The following is a 19,615-nucleotide window of genomic DNA, read 5'->3' as shown; positions in this document are numbered from 1 at the left end:
AAATCTTTGGAGCCTCACAAACAAGGAGCTGGGATTTGTCACAGCCTGAGGAGGGTTGCAGGCAGGAAAGGGCTATGAAGGGTGCATTGAAGGCACTATCAGGAGAAGGACTTCATCATAAGTGGGGGTTGAACTGGCTGATGCCCTATATGTATTACTATGCAATGGGTCCCATGGCTCTGAATTCTACTTTCAACCAGCTTTCAAACTAATTTCCATGTTAAACTCCAAATTCAATTTCCCAGCTCTGCAGATGTAAATACAATACATATTGTGAGCTGTTGTTCTTGGTAAATCAAATAAGATGCACAATTGGTTCATAAGAAAATCGTGATGTTTAGAGGATACCAATATCAATATACCGTACATGCTGAGAGGTAGAACACAGAACAACTGCACTTACGTCACTCGCCAAGGTGGATGCTATCTGTGCTTGCTTGAAAGAAGCACTGCCAAGAGGGTTATACTGGTGATTCTTCATTTCCTTATTGAATTGCTCTTTGTATTTAACCTGCCACCAGAGCAAACACATTCTATGTTGAAATGTTACACTGAAAGGAGGCATGAAGAATTAAGAGATTACTGATTAATTTAAATGAAGACACATTCTCCATCCCTAAATCCCCAAACATTACATAATGGTGAAGGTGACAACAAATATGTAGAGAGAAGAGTTCCCCAAGAATATGTTTCATGTAAGAATAGTTTTATGATGTTAATGTATGTTTATAGTCAAAAATGTTTTTACACAAAAGAAATAAAAAGTAATATATTTTCAGTATCACCCACTAACAACACTATTGTTGATAGATGTTCTTATGGACTGGGTACAGGACAGTCGGGCACATCTGGGATCAGACATCCACTCAAAAATCTCTCCAGGACTATTCACTTGAATTTAGAAGTGAACTCACTTCAGCCACACCTGTGCCCATTATGTTATGGTTTTCCACTAACTTTCATCCGACTGAATTTCACTGTCATAGAATTAAACTTTTAGATTTGTACAAACAAACATTTTCACCAAAGTGCTTATATAAACAAAAAATAATAAAACTATTTGATTTACTTGACTAAACACAACTAACAGTTTGAGTAGCAAATACAGACTGTTGAATACTCCAGAGATTTTTTTGTCAAAAATGTAAAATACTTTTGAAGAGATAAATGGGAGGAAATAAAACTATTTGCTCTAACTTATTTCCCCAGTTATAGAGTGAACTGGAGTGAAATTCTGACCTCACTGTAGCTAACATAAGTTTTCCCATTCACGTCAACAAGGCCAATATTTCATCCAGTTTGTAAAAGGCTGTGCAACTGGAGCCCTGAGTTACATTGCCAGCTCTGCAACATATTTCCTTTGTGACCTTTGATAACACACAAACATACAGTCTATTTCACTGGAGTGTTGTGAAGCTAAAATAAATCTCTTTCTGTAAGGTTTGGATTTTTTTTAAAAAGAGGAAAGACGGGGTAAACGATGCGGGCAACCACATTTAAAGCAGATAAACTATTTTAAAAGAGTAAAACATACACCTCAATATTTAATTTAAACCTGCAAAAATAAATTCAGAAAATACTAAACTTCCATCTTCAACCCATCATATCATGCATAGCCAGTACCTGGGTCATCAAACATCTGGAAACTTTACATACAGTGCCTTAATGCTTTGCAACAGCTGAGCATAACAGGGCAAAATAAAGTTCAGCCTTGATTCTGAATTATGTTATTTTTGTGACTATAAATCAGACACCAGATATCTAAACCTACATTACATCCATTATCTTCTGCCACACTCTGCAATTAATATGCAGCATTTTGTCTTTATTCCCACATCAGTGTCCCATAAAGTGATTAAAACACCTCAAAAGTTCTGTTTTCAAAAATTTAATTTTTTTGTCAAATTTTATAGAGGGAAGAGGTGTTTTTTTTTATTAATTATTTTTTTCCATGTTGCAAAATAATCATCCCCCATTTTAGTTTATACCACCATGTTATATTTAGGTACCACTTCCGATATTTGATTTATAGGAATAACAAAACACAAAAAGCCAGTCACTTGAAAAACAACTCTGCATTATATACATTCAAGAATTTCATTACTGTCAAAGAAACCAGATTTCTCTCTTAAAGGAAGCGAATTCCAAAATATTGTATTTTTTTAAAAAGAAAATTTTTGTGAAAACATGAACAATTTTATAAACTAAGAGACTGCCTGTCTCTGGGAATGAATATCTAGTGACTTCTGGTTGTTGACCTGTGGCCCTGTTTGATCTCTAAATTTGACATTTTACCCTACTGTTAGTAATGACATTATCGGATATAATACTGGTATGTTTAATATTTATTAGATTGAAACAAGCTTGGGGGCAAGTAAGAGAACATAAATAATTGGGTTGTTAGGCTTTGCTATAGTAAAAAGGCCTGTTTTAATTAGTGTGAGGCCTGGTGTGATAGGCTTGATTTTTAGGTTAGTTAGTGTATGCCTGAGGACTTAGCCTGAATTCAAGAAGTATACCTTCACATTCTATGTGATAAACAAATGACCCCAGAAGGACAGGTAACACCCTAAGCTTGCAAAAGTTGACTTGAAATAGGGGGACAATTTGTGGGCTTTTGAAATAGTTTGCACTATAGTAACTTTATCAAAGGTAATTTCACATTCACTATAAAAATATATATGGATAAATTATAGGATTTTATATATATATATATATATATATATATATATATATATATATATATAAAATCCTATAATTTATCCATATATTTATCCTATAATTTATCCTATAATTTATCCATATATATATATATCTCCCCAGTGTGGCTCCTAATATAAATCTGACAGAACTAGCAACGGGTCAGATCAGTGTGGCAAATGCAACCCTCTTACTATTCCCAGAGGACCAGAGTACATTGTAGAGTCATTGTACATGAATATAAACACTGAATTACTTAGGGCTACATCATATCATCAACAAATGACATCAAGTTGTGCATACAGACTGAGTACATAATGCGGCCCTTAATATTGTTGCTAAGTGTGAAATCATCAGAGCGAACAGGATCTCTCCATGCAACTGATTGTCATCCCACAGCTGCTAGGATCTGAGGCCATGGTCAACATGGATTTTGTACTGGTACATTTCAATATAGATATTTCAGTAATAAATTCTCATTAGCATTCTGCAGCGTTGTTTCTAATCATGTCACTAGGGGCAAGCCTGCGTAGGAACGAGTGAATCACAGACCACAATGGACTCCTGACTGGTGCCTATGTGCATGAGTGTCCCAACTTTAAGAGGGCTGTCCACCTATTTGATTGTAAAAGTTCATACTGCAGGGAGTGATCTCTCATTACCTCCAGGCCCAACTGTCTTGTCTTGTTGCATTACATCATTGCCTCCGCTGTCTACTCCAACGCAGCGCACATCACTTCAGGGAGAAACGGAAGCAGAAGACTAATGTAAAATGACCCCAATAGCATCTGAAGAGCACTCCCAGTAGTATTATAACTCTGATTAGCCACAGCGGAAACATCTTGTGGGATGCTAAACACATATTAGCTTTCTCTTGTTACTTATTTTTCTTTCCCTATTTTTCTCCCTTTTAAAGAAGGGCCAGAAACACGGCTAAGAGAGAGAGGGAGAAGAACAGGCAAATTAAAAAGTCATCAGGGGAATTAGGGGGCAGGATTTGAAAATTGTTTTAGCTTTCTTTTAGAAGAAAGAAGAAATGTAGCATGGAGAAATAAAATGAAATTGAAAGAAAAGGTATTAATTAAAAACAAAAACATTCATAGACTCATAGGTCAGAAGGGACCAATATGATCATCTAGTCTGACCTCCTGCACAAGGCAGGCCACAGAACCCCACCCATCCACTTTTATAACAACCCCTAACCCAGCACTGAGTTATTGAAAACCTCAAAATTGGTTTGAAGACCTCAAACTGCAGAGAATCCACCAGCAAGCGACCCATGCCCCACGCTGCAGGGGAAGGCGAAAAACCTCCAGGGCCCCTGCCAATCCGCCCTGGAGGAAAATTCCTTCCCGACCCCAAATATGGCGATCAGCTAAACCCTGAGCATGTGGGCAAGACTCACCAGCCAGCACCCAAGAAGGAATTCTCTGCAGTAACTCAGTTCCCATCCCATCCAACATCTCCCCGCAGACCACTGAGCAGACTTATCTGGTGATAATCCAAGATCAATTGCCCAAACTAAACTATCCTATCATAACATCCCCTCCATATACTTATCAAGCTTAGTCTTAAAGCCAGATAAGTCCTTTGCCCCCACTACTTCCCTCGGAAGGCTGTTCCAGAACTTCACTCCCCTAATGGTTAGAAACCTTCGTCTAATTTCAAGTCTAAACTTCCTAATATCCAGTTTGTACCCATTCGTCCTCATGCCTACATTAGTACTAAACTTAAATAATTCCTCTCCCTCCCTAACATTAACCCCCCTGATATATTTATATAGAGCAAGCATATCCCCCCACAGCCTTCTTTTGGCCAGGCTAAACAAGCCAAGCTCTTTGAGTCTCCTTTCATAAGGCAGGTTTTCCATTCCTCGGATCATCCTAGTAGCCCGTCTCTGGACCTGTTCCAGTTTGAATTCATCCTTCTTGAACATGGGACACCAGAACTGCACACAATATTCCAGATGGGGTCTCACCAGCGCCTTATATAACGGTACTAACACCTCCTTATCCTTGCTGGAAATACCTCGCCTGATGCATCCTGAGATCGCATTTGCTTTTTTAACAGCCGTATCACATTGGCGGCTCATAGTCATCCTGCTATCAACCAATACCCCAAGGTCCTTCTCCTCCTCTGTCGCTTCCAACTGATGCGTCCCCAACGTATATCTAAAATTCTTATTATTAATCCCTAAGTGCATGACCTTGCACTTTTCACTATTGTATTTCATCCTATTACTATTACTCCAGTTTACAAAGTGGTCCAGATCTTCCTGAATAATATCCCTGTCCTTCTCCGTGTTAGCAATACCCTCCAGCTTTGTGTCATCCACAAACTTTATTAGCACATTCCCGCTCCTTGTGCCAAGGTCAGTAATAAAAAGGTTAAATAAGATTGGTCCCAAAACCGATCCTTGAGGGACTCCACTAGTAACCTCCTTCCAGCCTGACAGTTCACCCTTCAAAATGACCCGCTGGAGTCTCCCCTTTAACCAGTTCCTTATCCACCTTACAACTTTCATATTCATCCCCATCTTTTCCAATTTAACTAACAGATCCCCATGTGGAACCGTGTCAAACGCCTTACTGAAATCGAGGTAAATTAGATCTACCGCATTTCCTTTATCTAAGTAATCCGTCATCTTCTTAGTTAATTACTTTAAAAAATTCTCAAGATGCCATCCCTAACTATGCTGTCACCTGGGTAGGATGGTGAGCAAGGATGTGGGAGTCAAAATTAAGGATGTTGGTGGAAGCTTATCTATGACTGTCATAAATGTTAAAAAATGACACTAATTATGTGGGTTTAAATCAATGGATATTTATTTACCATCTTAATTAAGGTCTTGTGTTTGTTTATTTCTGTAGTATGGGGGGATTAATTTAAAGAAAATGTGTAGGATTGGCAACCTAATTGTTGCTCAAGAATGAGCAGACTTAGCAGGTCTTTCACATAACAACATCCCTGAAGATCCCACTGGCATCTAATGAAGCTTAGAGAAACAATTTTCTCCCTAGGCTTGCACAAACGCTGTAAAAGTCAGTATTGCAGCTGGACAGAAGAGTGTCTTTTGAAGCTCCACAGAAACATTCCAGAATCAAATCTGCAGTTCAAAGCTGTTCAGACAGTGTTCAGTTTCATAAGTGGATGACATCACCCACTGTTCAGATTTACGAAGAACTTACAAAAACCATTCAGCCACTGGGATCCCAGAACATACCAGCATAAACAGCAGACACTTGCAGCAAAAGCATTTCCTCATGATTACACAAAAACATACCAAGAAAATGAAAAACTTGTTAGAGCATAAAGTATGTGAGCATACAGCATGTAAGCATAGAGTTAAATGAAATGTTTAGCTCATCTGGAAAAGTCAGTTCTTCCAATTACTAACTGAGTTTAGGCTAAGAAAGAAAGAGAAAAAAATCTTAGGGCTTCTATTCATGATTTAAACATCCCAGTAATATAGTATTATGTCTACTGATATACCAATATAAGGTATATTTTACACAAAATCCTAGCTCTAATCATTTCCCCCCTAAAATAATTAACATCAACTTGATCTGGTGTAAAATACAAATTAATATTCAAAAGTTTATTACCAGAAACCAATTATTATACATCATAATGGGAGTATTTAATACTGAATTTTATCAGTGGATTATTTAAAGCTAATTTTAGATAGAATTGAGGAGATTGATCACACTGCTCAGTTAAGTGGAGGTGAGAGGGTGATATTATCTAGCTTGCTGGGGGAAGGCATACATATCGCTTTAAGGATGGGGCGGGATAAAGAAGCATGGATGCTGCTGCAGAAGCAAAGCGGGTCAGTGTGGCAATGCTGACTCATCCCCAGGGACCAGAAGGGAAAGGAGCTGATAAAGGGCAAGCCCATCAGGAGAAGTCCTTCTTTCCCCAGGCACCCACCATCCCAGTCTTGGAAGTGGCAAAATACCAGGTTTGGTCAGTACCAGCTGTGGGCACTATGCTGGCTGCTCCTTACTTGAGGCGCTGGGAAGGAATTTCTCTCTTACCACCAGATTGGCCAAGGCGGACTGGAGGCTTCTCCACCTTCTCAACAGTGAGTTCAGGGGGGCTTTGTTAGGGTGAGTAGCAGATGGGAGTTAAGACTATAATGTCACAACTCATTATCTAAGTGTGGGGCGGACGTCCAGTGCAGGTATCTGGTACAGAGGGGATACAATGACCAGATAAATGGCTTGATAAATGATTTAAAGAAGTTATTTGTTAAAGGAGTGGAACGGGGGGTGGGAAGGAGGGGAGTTTAAGGTGCTTATGATTGGTATGGAAGGGATCCAACCCCTGCTCCTTTATAGCATACCTTGACCCTCATTTGGGGGGGGATGGTAAGGTTCCAGCAACGGGTTGGCTGGGAACCAGGATGGAATGGGAGGGGCTAATGGAAGCGTCTGGGTAGACATTGAAACGATCATATAGTTAACTGCACTGCACACTTTAATCTGCCAGGTAGTCCCAGAGATCTAATAATAAAGTTGTGACCTAATTAACCATGCCAAGTGTCTCCTGTCTTTCTTCTGGTATAGCCAGACAAAAACATAACCTCACTGTATCAGGACAGAGATTATAATTATAAAATAAAGAATATTCTAAAATATAATATTTGCCTTGTAATAATAATAATAAGAAAACAGATACTAAAGCTTCATTTGTTCACAGGGTCCTATTACGTTTCTGCTTGTCATGTTGATTAAACCATAAGAGGGGGAAAGATGGTTCTGTGGGTAAATTCACTAATCCAGTGACACTACCATTTTGCTGTTGAGTGTCACATGATTTATTTCTTTTTTAAAAGACCATGATTTGGCACAGTCTTGAATGTCAGTCAAACACTATCTTCTTCACTCTGTTCAGCTACCATGCCCTTGTTTCCTTTTTCCCTTGGTTACACCCACACCACCTGACCTCTCTTTGCTCTTCTTGTCTGTACTCATTGCCCACATACATACCACACTAAAACACATCATCTTCTTCCTGTCCTACTTTCACCCGTGTCACCAATGCTCACAATTACATCATGAGTCTTGGAATATTTGATATTTTTCCTGAAGCCTCAGCTCCTGGAGTAATGTGATTACCTGAGAATCTCAGCTTTCATTTGAAAAAAAAAAAAAAAGTTTATAGCCCTCCTGGCTGCTATAGTGTGGCATATATATACATACACTCCACCATACATGTGACATACACTCCACCATACATGTGACATAAAAGTGCATCTATGCTACCTTCCCATCCTCTTTTACAGTGAGAGTGCATTCCTCAACTGGCTCATCTGATTTACAATAAGGACAAGCTCCAATGTGTGCTATGATGTTTCAGCAGCTGCTCTGCTCTAGTATGTGCTAATGAAATGTACACTGCACACTATTGGTTCACCATTGCATAGGGTTGCCAGTTTTGGTGGGGAGTATTGCTGGAGGTTTCATCACATGATATAATCCTTAATTAAAGAGTAATCTTTAATTTCTGGAGACTCTAGGACCATCCTGGAGGCCTGGCAACCCTGCCATTGTAGGAAGATCACAAGTGGAATTTAACTTCCATCATAGTTCCTAATAGTCATGTGACTGCATCACAAAGCCTCCAGGAGTTTAGTACAATTAACAGTTTTGTTCAAGAGAGAATCCCAAGAATAAGAAAGGAAAGATGGAAGTGCATTGAATTTGGGATCTGCATGGTAAAACTTGCCCAGCACCAGCCTAGGCTATAACCAATACTGTTTTATTACTGTGATGGTTACTAACAATCACAGAGGTTGTGCCAATATTTAACACTAAGTTAACATCATGAAATACTTTCCAAGATAAAATGCTATTTTCATACGCTCATCAATATTCTAATCAGTCACTTTGGGGTGACATTTGCCATGCATGGTCTTTGTTCAAAGATGAAATTCAACCATTTCCTGGGATTATAGTTATGTGAAAAATCCCACATTTCTTTTGAGTAACAAAAACTAGACATGCTTTCTTCTTTGGTTTTGTTGTTGCTCTCTGTTTTAAGCATGGCTGCATCAAAAGGAGCTTGAAGTTTGGAAGCTGAAACCTGCTACAGATGCAGCTGTCACAGGGAAGTGCAGTATCCCTGTGTAGCAGGGTGCTTACCCTGCTCCTGCTCCTGCTCCTGCCCTGAAGGGCTTAAAACAGCCCCAGGAGAAGGCTGTGGCTGGGAGTTACTAAGATGGGCTGATTGGGAAGTGGCTGCAGCTAGGCCATGCCCCGATCAGGCCCAGCTGGCCCCTATAAGAGGTTGTGAGCCAGGAGCCCAAATAGTCTCTCTCTGTTTGTAGAGGGAGATGGGCCTGGCTGCAAGGAGCTAGACACAGGGTACCTGAGTGAAACAGGGCTGGGGACAGGCTGAGGAGCTGGGGAGCTCTAGCCTGGAAAGTCCCACGCTGTGGCCTAGCAGAAGGCCAGTGGGTACTAGGGGGTTCCAGGGGGCAGCCCAGGGGTAGGCCAAGGCAGCAGGTCCAAATCCAACCTTGCCAATGGTGAGTAGGCTGATACTGCAGTCTGCCCCAGGGTGTGGGGCTAGACAATGACTGGCAGTAGCCCTATACTGAGGCAAGGTAGGGATAGAGGGTGGGGGTTTCCCAGGGAGGGAGACCCTGAGAGGAAGGGGTTACCGCTAGGGGGCAGCACCCCACGTAAAAGGGCACCTGCCCAGGGAGGGACACAGGGGCCAGAAGACAGGCAGCTCACCAGCCTGCAGAGGGTGCTCCAGAACTGGGACCAAGCTAATTCGCAGAACAGACCAGCAGGAGGTGCTGCAGGGGTGAGTCCTCACGTCCGCACCCTGTTTATAGGACCTGTCCTGACATTTCCCTGATGGATTTATAAAAAAGTGTTTTTGTTCCATTGTTTTGTCCCTCTTGCAATTTGAAGATCTGCTGGCCAGCTAAGCTGGTGAAATTGATGACAGGCTGACTGGTCATGTGAACCCGGAAAGCCATCCCACTACAGGACTATCTACACGCACACAACCCACGCAGACTTTCCAGTGAGCTCCCTCACACAGAAAGTGAAGGCACAAGAAGTGCACATTTTCAAAAATCATTCATAATTAATTTAAAAAACAACATTTTCTCTGATTCCTAGCACTGATACAGAGACCTAAACAGCTTAGCAAATGTTCCTTTCTATAGAGTAAATGGGAGAGCGCAAGCTGCTTCCAGAGCAGTGAGTGATAACATGGAGTCAAATACCAGCAATCTATTAAACAAGTCTTCCCAGTCAGCAATTAACATTTAATAAATTACAAAGTGGAAGAAAGAAATCTTATTGGAAAACAAAATCCATTTTGAGTTTCAAGGTTGATCTTGACAAAGCAAGTAAAAATTGTTTTAAAAAACATTACAGCTTTGGAGTAACGGTGTTCCTTTAAGAAAAAGGGCAACTTCCCATGAAATTTCTTATTACCCAGCAGATAGCTGCGGGCAATATTTAGTCCTACCAAAAGAAGCATGCCCTCTTTAAAACCAAACACAATACTTTTTCAGCATATAAATTCAGCTACTCATGGCTTTTTAATTCTAGAGAAGACTGATACCACCTAGTCAAATCAAGGGACGTTATGCTCACCTACACAAGGCAGAATTTGCCCCTTGATTTGGAAAATGTTTTGAGTGCAGACTGATTGGATTACTAGTGAGGGATATACCATGGGGTGCTAAAGAACTTGTGAAAAGAATGGCGCAGCATGATAAAGATGTTTGTTTCTGAATGGGAGTGAACCGCAGCAGTAAAGAATACTAAAAGAGAACAGAAGGTAGAGCCATGGGGCCCAAAATTCTGTGTCTAGTAATCAAATAAAATAATATGAACTAAAGAAACTCCTCCAATTTTGATTCTTTCATTTCCTTGATATCAATGAATAACAGAAACTAAAGATTTTTTTTTATACTGAGGACCGCATTCTGACCCTTTACTCACAATGGGGAACAGCTGCACACACAAAAAGTCAATTACTTCATGGGAGTAATCATGGAGTAAGGTACCATGCAAAGTGAGTAAGGATCGCAGAATCTAGCCACAAATTAGAGAGAGTTAATATTTCTGAAATCCTAGAAACTCTGTATAAAATAGCGCAACACAGCAGACAAATTGTAATTGAGTCAAAGGGTGCATTGTATTTTTGTCTAAAATTTTGTATCTATTGTTTTCTAAGTATCTTAAATTTACCAGTTGCTGCAGTTCGGTGTGAAATATTTTTGGAAACATTCTCTTCTGATTTTCATGCAATTACAGATAATCTTTTAAAAATTAAATATGTGATTATGTTACTAGGAATGAGGTATCTGAATGAAGTCATTGTAGAATGATTGACACAATCTTACTTGGCTTAAAAGTTTAGAAACTTCCTTAGCATGCTCAAAATCTGGTCTTCCGAGTACAGCAGTCTCCTTATTCAATTCTCCTCTTTGTTTCTTATATTCAGCCTTTAAAAAAAGAAATGAATACTACTCACAATTAAACTGTATTTGCTTCTGTTTTACCAAAGGAAATGTAAGCATTATAGTTAACAAAACAGAAAGTATCATTAAGAGACCTGATCTGACACTAGTCTCACTAATGCTCTAATCAGCTCTGAAAAGAAGGCCTTCCCAGGCTTTATCTCTTCTGAAAATGGAAATTTATTTTATTCGAAACACAATGAACTTCACTCACAAGACTCAAGTTTAACAAAATATAGAGCCTAAGCCTGAGAAATAGTGATCTCTCACTGTTCCCAGTAAAGTCAGAGTGAGTTAAAGTGGATCAGCGTTTCTCAAGATCTGGTCCAAAGTTTACATACGATTATTTTTAGAGGCTGAAGATAGTTTTAGAACAAGACTAGCCTGTGAGAGTGCCAGCCTCTTTCAAATAAAGGATCAAATACCACTCTCAGTTATAGCAGTGCAATCCCTTTAAAGTTAATGGAGTTGTATTGGTGTAACAGATGGACTTTGGCCCACAGGATGGATGTTACATGATATTTCTAGCCGAACAAACTCTCCTGCAGATGCACTGCACATTCTTTCTAAAATGTATTGGAAAAGGAATATGCAGATGAACCCACAAAAGATTCTTTGTGACACCTCAAACTATGTCCACTAGCTAAATTAGGATTTTACACTATGAAGGGAGTATAACTCTGGCAGTAAGTATAATACCAAACAACTGACTAGAGCAAAAACATGTCCCAAAGTTATTCAAAACCACGGTGAAGATTTTCAAAAGAGATTAGTGATTTTGGGTGCTTAACCTGAGATACCTTAAATGGGCCTGGTTTTTAGAAAGTACTTAGCGCACACCCTCTGAAAATCAAGCCCCTTTAAGGTGTATCAAATTGGTCAGCTAAAAATTAAGAAACAAAAATCTCTAGTCACCTTTGAAAATCTTGGCTTTACAGTCTCCTGGATACTTTTATTTTTCTACAATAAAAAAATTAAACTGTATTGCATACTATTACAGTAGCAGCCGCAGCATGCTAGGTACTGTCCCAACATGTAGGAAGACACAGGTGGCTAAATATAAATGTGGGTGTCCAAGTTTGAACACTGTAGCCAGCATTCTTTACACTTTGAAAGAAGATGGAATGAATAAAATAGTAAGTTTTAAAAGTGACAGATAGATCATACATACTGAAAATCATACATTGCTTATTATCTTTGTTATCTTGCTTGCCATCTTTATATCTGGCCTGTTCAGCACTTCAGTGTATCTGTGTGTATCTTGCACATCTTTCTTATATGATACCTGTCAAACAAAAGACAGTTGTATTTAAAAAACAGAGTTAGAGTTTATAAATCATATTTAAATGACTTATCAACTCAGCTACCAAAAGCAATAAACCTCCAGATAAAATCATGTATTCCAACCCAATCCTACTTGACAGAGATTATTTATGCAGTGTTATTGTAGCCATGCTGGTCCCAGGATACTAGAGACACAAGGTGGGTGAGGCAATATCTTTTATTAGATCATCTTCTGTTGGTGAAAGTGAGAAGCTTTTGAGCTTACATGGAGCTCTTCAGAAGAAGCAGCATCAGCTCTGTGTAGACTCAAAAGCTTGTCTCTCTCACCAACAGAAGTTGGTCCAATAAAAGATATTACCTCACCCACCTTGTCTCTCCAGGGATCATTTAGTAAGACCCATACACAGGTTAACAGGATAAAGAAAAAAATTCAGAAATATACAATATAATGTTAGCATAAAAATGGTTTTGTTTAAAAGACTAGAATAAAGTGCTAGCATTGCAAAGAACCAAATGATTTTGTTAAAAGGCACAGCATTTCAGAAAAATTCCAACAGTGAAAGGAATAAGTCTTTTCATATAATCAAACCTTGTCCTATACCCCCCTGTGCTGCACAGAATCCCACAGTCCAGTAGACCTGTACTGTACTGTACTGTACAGGAACTGAAATAACTCTCTCAGCTTCAGCACTGTAGTTGGTATTTTATTAAATGCTCCTTCTGTCATACATGATACCAGGGATAACTGGGGAGCCACAAAGTTGAGGTGACATCTTCCTTTGTGTTTCAGCATGAGATGTTCAGGGCAGAAAATTCTTGACTGAGGAAAAAGCCAGGGATATAATGAATAGGCTAGGAGGGCCTTAGCCTGAAGGCCACGCATGAGCAGGATACGTCCAAAGATTCTCCTTTAAATGAGACAATCAGGGCATGTAGGGAAACCGCACAGACCTCTGAAATATTCCAAAATCCCAAGACCTCAAGTTATAGTTTTCTTTTCCCTGGACCTTCTCTCTCCCTTGTAGAAGTACACGTGCCAACACAAGCCAATTTTCATGAGTTGTTTTGTTGAACCATTCTGCATGATCAAGAAAACTTCTCTCGATACTTCAAAGCTCAATCCAATCAAAACCTCATGTGGAAGTTGGAGAGCAGAAAATAAAATTTGGCATTGCATCAATGCATCAGCATCATTTCTGTATTACTGCGGGGTCTTTTAGAATTTCTTCTGTTGCTTAAGACATTAAAATATATTTCAGTATTATATTTCAGCACCATATGTTCCTTTGAGATTCCCTCAGCTTGAGACTTTAGCTATCACAAACTTATAGGTAAAATGCCTATTTTCAAATGTCATATTTTAGTCTGTGCACAATTTTAACAAATACAGCTGGTTGGTCAGCGTTCACAAACTGTGGCTGTCAACCATTACAGTTTGTAGAAAGAATGCATAAAAAAAGCAAATATATCTATCCATTTTTTGCAAATAGTTTTAAAGTATCTTTAAGCCAACCAGAAAGTACGGTAAGTTTGCACCCATATGGTGTCAGCCTAGTAGACAAGCTAAGTAGGCTTCAATCTGCTGGCAGTTTGCCCACAAATAAGATCTTAGCATTTTTAAACCACAGAGTGACCTGGTACAATCAACAGCTAAACTCAGGTAAAATGCTATCATAATCATCACCCATCTTTAAAGCTAACATTTCTTGTTTGCTACCAGTTTGTCAAAACAACTAAAAAGTTTTTGTTTTGTTTTTTAAAGAAAACTAGATGTATATACAAGCACTTGCATTGCAGAGCTTTACATGGATTCAGCTAATTATATGCTGTTCATCCTAATGACCACATGAGGTGAGGTGAACACCACAAAGGCAGCAGGGACAGGTTTTTGAATAGATCCCTATCATCCATGTAAATCACAAATTAAAGGCCAGCATATGTGCTCAAAACAGACATTAGGATTGAAGACATTGGTAGATTCAAATAAGGGAAAATCAGTGCACCCCACACCATGGTGGTGGACGTGGTGGAAGCTTGGACACTTCTTGTGCCTAAATGACATGGTCATATACAGCATGATATAATGGATTATGGCTAGTTTCAGGATGAAGGAGGGAAAAAAATCAGACAGTGACAATCCCGTATATTTCACCATTTCCAATGATATTTGATGTAAGACCTATTGCAATCACTTCCCTTGAGTGAATTATTATTCTTCCTGCACCTCAACCAGAATACCTATTACTTATGTCTGAGGGAAAGTCATCGAACATTTTACAAATGTCTGCAATATATATTTGCTCCATTCTGCAGCTTGTCATACTCCAGTGAGAATAAAAATGTTATGCAGCAGAACAGTAGTTTGTCAGAGATAGGCCAAAGGAAGAAAAAATATGTTTCCCATTTCCTGAATAACCTCAGTCCTGGATGCTGACCCTTCCCCACTGGGACAATGTGCTGGCTTCTGTTACACAGCTGCTATTTTGCTCGGTCAAGTGAAATGCTTTTTTTATTTTTATTTTTTTTATATAATGCTATATTATAATAGTAAAATGAAAAGCTATTCTGCCAGAGAAGAGGAACAGGGGCATCAGCGAGTAACACACCACCTGAATGTGCACAATCATGGACTGGGGGACAGAGCATGGGAAGTGAAAGAAAAAAAGAGGGAAGAGGAAAAGCAAATAAGGTAGAAAAAAGAAACAAAGAAAAGAGAAACTTGTTACAAAAGAAGAAAAGCAATGGAAAAGGAAATGGAGGAAATACCGACTGTGTAGGAAAGGGAAAGACAGGTTCAGCTCACTGGGATAGGGACCATCTTTTACTGTGTTCAGTCTCATGTAAAGAGATAGCACCCAGTCAGGATGAGAATCATAATGCAAATATTAAATACAAAGACTGTCAAAAGGGTTACTTAATCTCTTCAGAACAATGTCACAGGTAGCTCAAGAACTACTGTCTGCCTCTCACCGTGACTGGCCATGTACGATGTGTCGATCCAAACTTATTTTTGTATAGAACTCTGCAGCTGAGACTCCTGCAGCTTTTAGCAGCAGTGAAAAGGGTAAGGAGAGAGTTAACAGAAGATTAATGAGGAGTGTGAGGGTAAAAAAAATAGAGACGAGAGGGGGAAATCTGCATTTATTTCATCTTTGCAGTTATTAAAGGTATGTTAAAATATTTCTCACTAATACACACATACTCTTGCTAGCTTTATATTGTTTTATTAATTTTAAACTAGCCTATCATTTTATAAAATTGCTATAAAAAGTGGCTTCATCCACTGAATATTTTTAAAGAAACATGTAGTGAACTGACTGCTAATCTGAATTTAAAGTCTTTCTGCCTCTCCAGATTTATCTAAATAGTCTGAATTACTTGCAAAGCACAGAAAATATTCAGCCCTAGCTCATAATTAGTTGATTAATTTTATAGGGTCGGCTCATGTAAATAGGCACAGGTCCACTAAAATCTCATTAGAAGCACTCATTTTACACTAGCTGAGGATTTGTCTTACAGTCCTTACAGTCTACATCTTTGAGATGATTTAGCTTTGATTTTGTAACTCGCACTTGCATTATGGTTCCTATGCATTAGGGAATGCAACTTAAACAGGTTGCCATGTAGGATGCAGAGTTATTGGCTAACAATCAGCTGATTAATTTTTCATATTACATTTAGAGTTCAGTAAAAGAGGCCGAGTATTAAAGGATTCAGATGCCTTTCTGCAGTTATTTATCATGTCCCTCTCCCTGGCCCATGTTCAAAATGGAATTTTAAGAAGAGTGTGAACCGCTATTGCTACCTCTGATATACACATTCAAAAGTCAATAAGACTTGTGCACACATAGGACTTGTGTAGATATGTGCACACATATCTGAGGGCAGAATTTGACCCTTAATCTTAAAGTGAACTAATCATTTTGGTACTTTGAAATGGCCCATAACTCCACTCTTTAATGACCCTAATGGCTCTCCGTCTGAGCCTCTTGACTCTGCACTATAGTGCTGTCACCCTGGAGTCCATCTGCATAAAGGAAATGACTAGTTGCTGAAAACCATTGTCAACAACAGCCTTGCGTGGTCCCCCCTCAAATGGTGTTGAAAACTGGTTCCCTGCTTGTGTAGATGAAACAAAAATATTTCTGGACCATTACAAACTGACACCATCATCCTGTCTGGTAATGGGGCTGAAAACTATTTGGTCCCATTTACACTAGCAGTAAAACCATTTTCAACACCAGTTGGATGGGGGTGGTCTGGGGGAGCTGCTGTTGACAACCACTGTCAACTGAAAGTTAGACAGCTCTGCGTGCTTTTCCTAATATATACGCAGCATAGTATGCCAATGGATCCATAGCTTTAATGCAACCTTCAGCAGAGGAAAAACAAGAATCCTGCCACACGGTAATTTCCAAAATGGTGGTGGACAAATGATGGTGTTTAAAAATGCTCTTAATTTTCATTCTGATGATCAGGTATCAAAGGACATGTAATTTCTATCCTGGAAATTATTTTTGTGGACAGTGTACGCACTTGCATTTTAAAAGATAAAAATACATTCCTATGTGTTAACATGCTTTTCTGAAAATTGTGCATTTAATTGGTCAGTGGGGATGTTAAAAACTCTGACTCCATTTGGACAGCATAAATCCTGCATACATTCCAGGATTTTTCCAAACTGGTAACTATCACTTTAAAGACAACATTGCTTGGTGGGATAAGCATGGAACCAGCTGTCAAGAGACCTGGTCTCTAGTCTCAACTCTGTCATCTACTTCGTGTGGCCCTGGGAAAGGCTGTCTCAGATTCCTTATTTGTAAAATGTGTATAATGACATTTATGTATTTCACAATGGGATGCTGTAAAGATTAATTAACACTGTAAAAACAAACTGAATAGGTAAACCTCTGTATAAGTGCTAAGTATTATTTTGATATACAGACTGTACAATGATAGAGCCCTATAAATGCATTCAGTAGATGAGATCAAGGGTCCACAAACTTTTCATAATATTAACTATGTCTTCATAGATTGTCTGAGGATCACCTCTTCCTTCAGCTGTAACTGCACTGCCACCCACATCTTACCAGTTGCATCTTATTGCCCTATGGCAACTACAGTTACCTAACCGGAACAAGGATTTTCTTCTTTTTAAAAAAAGTTAATTGTGTTGTCTTCTTTTGCTTTTCATTTCTTCTCTCCCTCCCATCTGTTCAGTTTTTCTCAACTTGAAACAGGGAGCCCCTGCACCATGTGAACCACCAAATCGCTACAGACCACTAGCAAAAACTATGGTCCAGGGTTTGGAAAATTTTGGATTAGATAAAAGGATAGCACCACACACAATCATAATGTATACACAGGATGGACTGGCAGTCTCTCGCCAAATTGCATGGCATTTGTGTGTTGAAGTCAGACCGTTAATGTCATTTCACACACATTTGCATGTAATAGAAACACAATTTAGAGAGAAATAGTCTGCATTAAACAAACATACTTTCATTCCAACACTGAACAGTGCTTAGAATAATATTGCAAGCCTATTTCCTACAGCTAAAAATGTCCGTTATACTTTGGAGAGTGATTTTCTTAGGTAGAAGTACTAAAAAGGTGAAAATGTTTCGCTTTACAGATGATCACATTGTTCAGGAGATTTTACAGTATTTCTCTATTATGCAGCTTCAACCCACACTTGAGCAGGGTGTTAATGTTATTCAAAGTGGTGTGAAGGCCTACAGCACATCACAGTTTCAAATTGTCAGCATAAATGTATTGTAAATGGAATCCAATCTTCATTTTTAAAGGAAATTGCACATTTCATACAGCTGAGTATAAATGTCAGTCTTATTTTAAAACTGAGTAAATAGTCTTAAACACATCCTAATCCTATTAGATGTAAACCCTGCATGTAAAGGTTGAATTGAGTTGGCAGACCATTGTAAGTAAACATACATTCTACTCCCTTAGGTATACTGTACTGAGTGGTGGATAAAAGAGCTTTGTCTTCCGATTCCTGCAAGAATTTCCCTCTAACATCACACACTCCTCAAAGCAACAATTCTACAAACAGTCTAAGTTCCAAGAGACAGATGCTTCATATTTGGAATCCTTAATATGTCCATTAACAAACTTCCATATTCAGAGTTGAACGTGAAGCCTCATGTGGTTCTTAATTAAACCTTTATTCACAAAATGAGAAATCCCCAAGCAAATATTCAGTACGGTGTCCAAGTAATTACACACAGTAGGTGTGTAACAATAACTGGTGTTACATACCAGATTTTTCACTGGCAATAAAAATATATCTCTACCCCATCTTAGTTCTGTATCAGCAAATGAGAAAAAAACAGTGAACTGGATGCAACAAGCTGGTTTATTAGTTTGTTCAGGCTGAATTCCCCCCATATACACATTTTCCATTATTTTTAATATTCTGTTAACCAGTATCATAACAAAACATCTTTCTCTTCTGTGTTTGTTCTCCTTTATTTAACAAACTTTCTACTGTGCTGTGTTTATAGCATCAATGGAGACAGCGCGACTGCTTTTTATTTACTTCCCCATCTGCACACTGCCCTCATTAATGCTGTTAACAGGAGTATGCACAGCTGTGGGACAAAAGGGGGTCTGTTCTGGACTGTGGATTTACAAATTATAATTAAAATTAAAAGAATAGTCAAGTACAGATGATGATAGTTTTTGACCCTAAAGCCCCTCTCCTGTACTTCTCCTCAACTCCTCACATACTATGGGTCCCATCTCTTTTCCCACTCTTGTTTCTTTCCCTAGCCACAATAAAACCCTCACACATTCCCAATACTCCTTTCACCATTCTTACTGAGGACTGGAAAGAACCCCCATCCCCATGGCCAGAGAGTTTTATGCTGCACGTTCATTTCCAGAGCCACAGGCATCTTCTCTCAAACTATGTCCCCCATTTCATACCCTCTTTTCATCTGACATCCTGATGATTTCCAAAAGCAAGAGGAGGCACAGCTTGGCAAGTTGCAAGCAAGAGGGAAAAGCACGGTGGGTTGAGAGTTACTCTTGGGAGTTGCAGCTCACACATATGTTCCAGCAGTAGAAATCCTTCCTCTTCCCAGCATAATGCCCCCCTGAAATCTCCCAACAGCC

At 39.1% G+C, this 19,615-nt stretch overlaps 1 protein-coding gene across 8 annotated transcripts in view; it reads right to left on the bottom strand.

Annotated features, from left to right (window-relative positions):
- The window catches only part of NEBL (nebulette), a 439,204-nt gene that overhangs the window by 76,806 nt on the left and 342,783 nt on the right, over positions 1-19,615 (bottom strand). For 6 of the 8 annotated variants that reach the window (XM_030550405.1, XM_030550407.1, XM_030550408.1 and 3 more), the window contains 3 exons: positions 12,378-12,479; positions 11,078-11,179; positions 404-511 (listed from right to left, as the gene is read on the bottom strand). The exons of the other annotated variants lie outside the window; for them this stretch is intronic. In XM_030550405.1, the coding sequence (XP_030406265.1) occupies positions 404-511; positions 11,078-11,179; positions 12,378-12,479 (312 nt within the window). The remainder of the gene's footprint in view (positions 1-403; positions 512-11,077; positions 11,180-12,377; positions 12,480-19,615) is intronic. 8 annotated transcript variants of the gene reach the window in all.

The sequence above is a fragment of the Gopherus evgoodei genome, chromosome 2 (genome assembly GCF_007399415.2).
Source record: "Gopherus evgoodei ecotype Sinaloan lineage chromosome 2, rGopEvg1_v1.p, whole genome shotgun sequence".
Classification (NCBI taxonomy): Eukaryota; Metazoa; Chordata; order Testudines; family Testudinidae; genus Gopherus; species Gopherus evgoodei.
The sequence above is the reverse complement of the archived record's forward strand: the minus strand, read 5'-3'. Positions and strand labels throughout refer to the sequence as shown.